Source organism: Orycteropus afer, unplaced genomic scaffold (genome assembly GCF_000298275.1).
Source record: "Orycteropus afer afer isolate SDZICR_OR568_19922 unplaced genomic scaffold, OryAfe1.0 scaffold00769, whole genome shotgun sequence".
In the NCBI taxonomy this organism is placed as follows: Eukaryota; Metazoa; Chordata; class Mammalia; order Tubulidentata; family Orycteropodidae; genus Orycteropus; species Orycteropus afer.
This window is the reverse complement of record NW_006922356.1, coordinates 119238-128345: the sequence shown is the minus strand read 5'-3', so window position 1 is coordinate 128345 and position 9108 is coordinate 119238. Positions and strand designations below refer to the sequence as shown.

The 9108-nt window shown below is 36.4% G+C and overlaps 1 protein-coding gene across 1 annotated transcript in view; it reads right to left on the bottom strand.

Annotated features, from left to right (window-relative positions):
- The window catches only part of CNGB3 (cyclic nucleotide gated channel subunit beta 3), a 237372-nt gene that overhangs the window by 190336 nt on the left and 37928 nt on the right, over positions 1 to 9108 (bottom strand). The window contains exon 3 of the mRNA XM_007957655.1: positions 6715 to 6841. Coding sequence (XP_007955846.1) covers positions 6715 to 6841 — 127 coding nt within the window. The remainder of the gene's footprint in view (positions 1 to 6714; positions 6842 to 9108) is intronic.

Here is a 9108-nt window from a genome sequence, read left to right as displayed (position 1 = left end):
CTAGTTGACAGCACTTAGACACTCACCACCTGTCTCCTTTCCTGTTATTAGCCTCTCATATGTCCTTGCCGACCTTGGCAAACAGAACCTATTCTTAGGTCCCTGGAATCTGAATGAGAATGCTATCACTTTAAAATCCAAAATGGTTGCCACTTGTGAACATTCAAAATGGCTGTGCCCTCGGTCACTTTAAATATCCAAAAATCCTTTGGCTTATTTTCAATCATCTCTTTTATCTCTATAAATATATGTAATATTGTTCTTGTACTTGATGATTTTATCATCTGCAGATATGAAGAATCTGATTTAGTAGTTTGTTGTTGCTATTGACTTGTTTACAGAAATCTATTTCCTCATGTGTTTAATGATTTTTTGATTGTGGGTTTATGTTCCATGGAACTTTATCTGTGGGGATCCTTTGAAATCTGGCCTCATTTTCTTCGAAATCGTATTAACTTTTGGTGGATATTTGGTCCTCCAAACTGAACTGTTTTAAATATACATTTTGTTAGGCTGGAATATTTTGGGACATAGATGTCAATCTTGTTCCAGACCTGTTAGAGTGTTGGCTTATGGCTAGAGATTGTCTCGGGAGTCATTTTTCTTTCTCTCCCTTTCTTCCTTTCTCTTCTCTCCTCTCTCTCCTCTCCACTCCACCACCTCAAATTTCTTTCTTTTTCACTCAGAACCGAGATAAGACTGTAATATCCTCACAGTTTCTCTCTGGTAAATAGTTTACCTTCCAGTTGGTCACCCTTTCAGAGTCCTAGTTTTATGGAGACCATAGTCTGCCATCACATCTGGTTTAACCTCAGGTTTTGTCTCATTGATGACACATTTGTAACTCAGAGTCTTGGCCACACCAACGGTATAAATCCTCTGAAGAAACACTCATTCTTGATTTCGTTTTTTAAATCAATTTTATCCTCTAATCAATAGCATTTATTTTTCACTAGCTCAGGCATGGATTAAAATTGTTTTGTATTTTATTTAGTATTTTAAATTAAATTCTCTGAAAAAAATTTTCTATGAACGTTTAGTCTTCTATACTACTAGAAGAAGAAGTTAGTAATCGTTAGCAAAAACAAATTGCTAATTTGTCATTAAAAGTGTCCTCAATGCCTACTTGTAATAGTATTGCTTATCATATAGAGAAATTATAGTCTGAGGCTAAAAACAATAGAGAATTATATTATTTTGTATACCAAAAACAAAACAAAACCGGCAAATATTCAGTTGATTTATTTTTTTGTAACCAGTTTGTATTATTAAAGTATAAATTGCATTTTATTTTTGTAAATTTGATGTCTGACATTCCTGTTCTATTTCAACTATAAAGTCACATATGGATTTTTAAGGATCTTTGCTGCAGGGATTCTTGCTTTTTCTAGCTACAAGACAGTAAATGTCAGTGTTTTTTGAGTGCTGATAAGATTCTGAATTCTTTTCTGTTCTCATTGTTCCTGTTGTGAAATGATTGCCTATTTTCAAACCTCCCAAATAGATACTGATTGCTATTATGAACAAAGAGGACTATTCATAGAAATAACCTTCTTTCTTGGCATTATGGGTAGCAATGATGATGAAAAGCTATATAACCCAAAAATCCATTGCCATCAGTCTATTCTGACTCATGATGACCCTATAGGACAGAGTAGAACTTCCCCATAGGGTTTCCAAGGTTGTAATCTTTACAGAAGCATATCGCTACATCTTTCTCCCTCAGATTGGAATCACCAACCTTTTTGTTAGCATCCTAGTGCTTAACCACTGCAGCATCAGAGATCTTTAAAAGCCATGTGCTATCATATAAAAATCAGTTTGCAGTCCTCCCCAGTCACTGGTACTGTTCACTTCACTGACTTGCTTGTTTATCATTTAACCACTTAACCTACCAGGCATTTAACTCTGTATCCTTTTTCAGGCATAGCTATTTGATGTTTATAGGCAAAACACATTTTCTTTTGTTTGCTATTCATTAGTGTCCATCAAAAAATATATTTTTATATTAAAAAACAAGGATGTTCTGAGAAGAATTGCCAGAAACAGGCTGTTTTTCTTGGTAATGGACAAATGGCATCAATGGGATTTTTCAGAGGTGAACTCCATGACTGTCAGCAACTAAATGATTCATCTGACAAGATAATGAATTAGTTTCTTCTTTCAGAGAAGATGTGCAAAGAATTTCTTTTCCCAGGAAGGACAATTTAGAAAATGTTGTGAAAGGGTAATAATAATAACAAATCTAGCTCAATGCAGATGGATTCAAGTCAGCAATGTGGACATGTAATACTTGAAAAAAGTTCTTCTGGGCTGACATGTATCTGACTGAGATCAGTACTGTTACTTTGGCTGGACAATTACTTTTAATCTCTAGTTAGAGTCCATTAAGAGTTGGATTAAAAAAAAATCACAGAAGGGGTACATTTGTCTTATGAAATTTATACTTTTATGATAACAATGTAAACTTTTAAACCTCTTCTCTTTGGATTTGTGTAATTACCTAAATTTAATAGGTGAATTTGGCTTAAATATGTATTTATTCTCCTTTCCACTTATGAAACAATATTTGAGACAAAGACATAAAGGACCATTTTATAAACCTGATGCCCAACTTTGTAAATAGTTAACATTAGACTTCATTTTCTGTGACAGGATGAAGATGACTATTATTGTGTGTACCTGAGAGTGTTGTTTGATGCTGCTGAATTGATTTTGATTCTTACCCCATGTGACAGATGCCTCACAGAGTTTCTAGGCTGTAATCTTTACAGGACAGATTGTCAGGTCTTTCTCCTACAAAGACAATGGATGGGTTTGAACCAGCAATATTAATGATAGCTGTTGTTGTTATTGCTACATGCCATCGAGTCGATTTTGACTCACAGGGACCCCTCCTTGGGTTTCGGAGGCAGTAGCACTATGGAAGTAGATTGCCACATCTTCCTTCCAAGGAGTGGCTGGTGGGTTTGAACCAGGCTGGTTAGCAGTTCAGTGTTAACTGTAGCACCACCAGGGCTCCTTCTGTCTGAGAAGTTAAATGTTAATGTGTTATGGGTAAAGGTGGATTAGTGAGTTGGGAAGATAGTATGAAATGGTGGAAAGAGACTGGACTTTAGCATTAGAAAGACTAGGGCTTTTACAGTTGCAATTCTCTTATATGCATAATAGAGATAGTAATCTCTGTCCCTATGTTCCTCTTGTGTTACTTTTGCCCTTATCTGTGTAGTGCTGAGTGTGATAGGAATTAAAGGAGCAATCAATAATATTACATGGTACTTACAGATGGAGATAGCAAAATCCACAACATGCATCCTCTCCAATACCTATTGATCAGCACAAGGATATTAATCCCTATTGAGCCTAAGGCTTAAGTCAGAGGGTAAACTAAGTGCACCTTGAATAAGAATCCTATTTTTAAATTTCATTATTAATAACCTAAATTTTTCCAAATTAAAAAAATTGAAATGAGAATTAGTCACTCACACAGCATGTATATTCAGTGCCTGCAATCAATCAAATCCTTAACATTTTTCTAGGAGAAAAAGCTTTGAAGAACCTGATCTTGCCCAAGATTAAACATGCTGATTTTTAATAACTGCAAATACCAAAATGATCTTTATTCATTGAGAGCATTCTAAAATAACAGTTTTATTAGGATTTGTTTTATCTTTGATATTTTCTAATGATTTCATAAAAACTCTGCTCTTTTGGGTTCTAGTTGTGGTATCATTGATGCTCATGGGAACAAAATAAGAAGACTTTGAGATGTCTTACACAGTATTGGGACATCAGAATTCTCAGTGACTAGTAAAAGATGATACTGGAACTTACACCTCTTTAAAGTTGCTGCTTCAGTGCAGTAGGTTTTCACCCAGTCCTGAGATAAGATATGAACAGCCATCTAGAAACAAAGCTACAGCTTTAAGCCTGGCTGTGTCTACTTCATTTGTCAATAATTCTCAAGCCACTTTGCTGCCTAAATTGCAGAAAGCATTGTCATTAAACATCAAACATGTTCTGGGTTAAGTAATTTTGCCAGCTCAGGATAGTGACGGTAATGGAAAGCCATGTAAGGACAGGAGCAAGGAATTGAGAGTTTCATAGCCTCAGGTGGTTTCCTCATGGTCTTTTGAATCTTCTGCTACTGGTCATGCTTGCTTTTACCAAGAATTCCGGGTAACAATAGGAAGATTTGGAGAGCCACTTGTGTCTTGCTCTCTCCTCATAAAGAAGCTATACGTTTTTGCAAGTCTAGAAGTTTTGGAGAAAAAAAATCAAATATATTTGGAATTCATCCATTAATTCATCTGATAACTATTTATTGCATGCTTAGCATATGCCAGACATGGCAAAATAGACATGGCCCCTGCCTTCATGAAACATACAGTTTAGAGGATGAGACTGATGGACTTTAACCAAATAATTACATTAATTGCAACAGTGGTAAATGGTATGACAGAGATCCTATAATAGGGACATAAGACTTATAGGAAGGTCATTCTTTTAGAAGCAGATCTGAAGAATGAGGAGGAATTGATTAGGCCATCAGAGGAGGAAACAATAGTACAGAGAGGAAGAAGAATATGCAAAAGCCCGTGGTAGGAAGGGACATGACAAGTGCAAAAGACTGAAATAGGACCAGTATTACCAGAGCACAGGGATGGGAGAATAGGGGATGAGTTGTGTGCTGGGAGAGGACAAAGTAAAAATAGGTGAGAGACTGATCAGGCAGGCTTTTCTAGGCCATGTCAAGGAGTTTTGTACTTTTGGGAGATGCTGATTGATTCGCTTTCTGGGTAAATGAAAGGTTCCCATTTCCATATTCATGAGAGTAAAAGTACTGCTCTCAGATGATAATAGATTAAGAGGAATGTCCCCAAAAATGTTAGTTAGGGCTTCAACTTCAGTCCTTTGAAAATGTATCTATCTTACTGGTTATTACAAAAAATTGAATTTATTGAAATAAATACTAGAAAGAAAGATTATGTAGTTCAAAAGGTCAACTGTTCATTGAAGGGAAGTGTACTTGTGGGAGGGAGGAAAAGGTTCAGTTCAAGAATTTGAGTCTTTTGCAGTTTGAACTTGGCTCAGCAGACTCTATTACTACAGGCAAACTGATTAACCTCTTTGTGCCTTGGTTCCTTAACTACAGAGTGTAATGATGACCAACTAATAGCACTGCAAACCATCTGTAAACACTAACAGTTACATAAATAATACAAGTAATTATTAAACCCTGTTGTAAGATTCCAGTCCTTACCTCAGAGTTTAAACATCTTCTCTCTGCATAAATAATGTGTCAGGTTTTATTTTTGTCAAGCAGCCCTTTATGTATGTGTGTGTGTGTGTGTGTGTGTGGTAGAGTAAGCTCGTGTTTATTTTCATTTATAGCCAAAATTGTGTTTACTGAAAATGCACTCTGTTTCTGATGCCTGTTGTTCAATCAGCAATACGCTGGCCCTAGATATTCACAGTATCTTCTATTGACAGACACAGTTTAACACATTAGAGCAGTTACTGCGAGAAAGTGTGTGTGTGGGGGGAGAGATACTTTCAACTTTTTTTTAAATGACAACTCTTCTTGCCTGTTGAATAAGAAGTGCATGCTTTTATTGTTTTGCATGTCTATTGCAATTATATTAAATATAGTTAAGCAATTCAAATTGGGTCAGCAGTCATATAATAACATGCCAAGATGTGGCACAATGAAGGGCCTCCTGGTTGGGTTTTATTGTGGATTCAGTGATTCACATTTAAATTGCTATTTCTTTTGTGACATTTCCAATAATTTTAGTGGGAAGTATTTATAAAACTGTATTCCTTCAATGGCATAAAGATAACCCGTTTCCATAATTACTCTCTGTTATCGTGCCACACTTTCTTTAGCAGATGAAAGGAAATAATAATCAATCTCCCAGAACAATAAAATATTTACAGAATTTGAATAACTATTTATTTGTGAACTTGGAAAAGAATCACAAAGTCCTTTCAATTCCTTCTTTTTAAAATTCATGCCTGGTAAATATGTAGGTTATTTCCATGATGATACTGATGTCTCAGGCATGTGATTGCAATGCTTTTGTTGGTATGCTTTGGCTTATGGCCAAATGGCTGCCTAGAAATCTTGGTTAGTGGCCATAACTGGCTAATAAAGGACAATGAAATTGATAGGACCAACCTTTCATTTCTGGTCCAGTTCCCTTTTGTTATATGCAACTATACCCACTCCTTACTTATTAACATGATTAGTTTCCAAAGACCAGGCTGTTATGTGAAAATCAGTGCTATATGAAAATGGAAGATGACACATAAGATCACAAAATGGAGGATGAGTACATAATTACCCAACTGCTAAATTTCATCATTACATAACTATCAAACCACTGACAATCATGGCCCAGCCAAGATGACACATAACCTTAACCCTCACAGCCAGTGTTATTCTCACTTTGCAGCTTAGCATTCATTACTGCCAGACATATGTTGTTAATGGGCACAATAGTCAGATAGGAGATTTTTTACTATTGTAAATGTGAAATGTTGGCTAATGAGATAGTCTATAAGTAATACATAGGTGTATCATAGTTCTTCCCAGGGAAAGGAGCAAAGGAAGAGTTTTTTTCGCTCAATGAAAGCAGGGGATAGGTGTTTGAATTTTTAAATGCAGGCTTAGAAATTTTTCAAACGTGTATTATGTTATTGAATTCTCACCTGACTCTGCCTTCTTTCCCAGTCTCTGTCTCTTCTAGCTCTGGCATTGATCCTGTTGCTTCTGCTGGATTTTGAGAGGCAGGGTTTGTGGTCTGATTGCTGAGGAAAGTTTTCTTGGATATTTTATCTATGGAAAAACACCACAACATATAGATAGAAGAATAATATTAAACTCTTATCACATCTATATTTGATAATATAAGTGATGGAGATATTGCTTGTTTTTCCTGAATAGTTTCAGGAAAGCTTTTGCTAGGATTCTTGCTAATTAAGATAGGATCTTCTGCAGGAGGGGTTAACCTGTAGATAACTTCAGGCTATAGCAAAATATACTTAAAGTTGGTGTATTACATAACAAAAAGTTTGCATGGCCTATTTCTTTAATTTTTTTTTTTTTTTTGCATGTGTGTATGTGTTTAAGGTGAACATTTACACAGTATGTTAGAGTTCCATTTAATAATATCTGCACATATAATTCAGTGATATGAGTTATATTTTTCACAATATATCATCATTCTAATTAATTGTGTTCTGGTTGTACCATTTCCAGTACTCTAGTTTCCCTTCCTCCTTACCTTCACATCTTTGCTTTCAGGTAATTTTGGATCATTTGGTCTCATATAGATTTTTGTTTAAAAGGAACTTATTAACTCACAAGTGAGAGTCTTTATTTTATGAGCCAGTCTGCTATTTAGCTAAAAGATGAACTCAAGGGATAATTATGGTTTAAGATTTAAAGAGTATCTCAGGATGATAGTCTCAGGGAGTCTGCTAGTCTCATCTGGTCCAGTAAGTCCAGCCTTTTTAAGAATTTGTGTTCTGTTCCACGTTTTCCTCTCATTCAATCTTGGTCCATGTACCATGACCCTGAGTAGAATGGCCAGTAGTGGTAGTTGGGCACCATCTTGTTCTGGTCTCAGGTAGATGGGGCTGTGGTTTGTGTAGATTTTTTAGTCCTATAGATTACCTTCTCCTCTGTGTCTTTGGTTTCCTTCTTTCTCTTTTGTTCTGGATGAGTAGGGACCAATAGTTGTGTGTTAGATGGCTTCTTGCAAATTTTTAAAACCCAAACACTACTCATCACATTGGGATGGAGAACATGTACTTTAGTAACTAAATTATGCCAATTAACTGAGTTGAACCATGAGACTATGGTCCTAAGCCTTCAAACCCAGAAAACTAATCTTGTAAGGTATTATTTAATGTTTAATAAGTATCTACAACTGTATCCTTTATGTGGATTATTGTACGTAAAAATACACATGTATGTACACACATAACTGTACGTACATAAGCCTGTAGATAAATCTATCTGCATACATATGTACTCATGTATTCATACCTGTGGTAGTTAAGGTTAGGTGTCAACTTGACTGGGCCTGGTTTTGAGTGGCTGGGCAGCTGGATGTAGTTATTCCCCATTATGAGACTGGTAACCAACTCCATGATGGAATCTACTGGAGCAGCTGAGTAGCTGCCTTAGGGATGTGGTCTGCTTCCAGGATATAAGAAGCACTGAGAAAAGTCTTGGAGCTTTTTGCATGCTTGGACCCTGCAGGTAGCAGAATCTTCATTCAGCACCCTGCTATGTTTCCTGCTGATTTTGGGACTGTCTCTGGACTTGAACTAATGGCCTGCCATATTGTTTGATAATTTGGGGATTGTGGCATTTCTTTGTTGATCTTGGGTTTGTCAGCCTCAGCAGCCAGCAGCTGTTTGAGTTAAAAGAAACCTCCAGCCTCAGTGGGCTGAGAGCAAAAGGCAGAGCTGAAGCCCATGGTTGAGGGGCTTTCACTGAGCCCCTAGAGCTGGCAGTTTGAACTTGGACTTATAGCCCCCCAAATTGTAAGAGAAAAAATTTGTGTTAGTTAAGGCCTCACTTTTGTTGTATTTCTGTTATAGTGGTACCAGAGGTAACAAAAACATTACCTATACACATATATGCCTATGTACATATTTGTGTAACAACACACATTCTTTTGGTTGTGGCTGGTGTTGTGGTAAAATTATGTTTTTGGTAAATAACAGTACAATGTCATTGGTAGCAGCCCACTCAAAGTCTGAGAAACTGCCCCTAGCAACAGCGAACTTTCCTTCTTCTGCTCCCACCTTCTCTGCCAATAACTTCACTCATCCAATGGAAGAAACCACATTCAGCCAAAATAAAATCTCCCAGTTTGAACTCTAAACCCTCTTATGACAAACAAACACCCATATCCACATTCCACACAGTGATTCCACCATCACAAAGAAAACTAGAGCAACCCCGCATACCTGAATTAATAACTAAAATTAATTAATACACCAGCTTTACCTTTTCAAAATATTAAACCATAAAACCAAGACAAAACTATCAATGTATAACCAACAGTTAAAGACAACCTCAAAATGTCT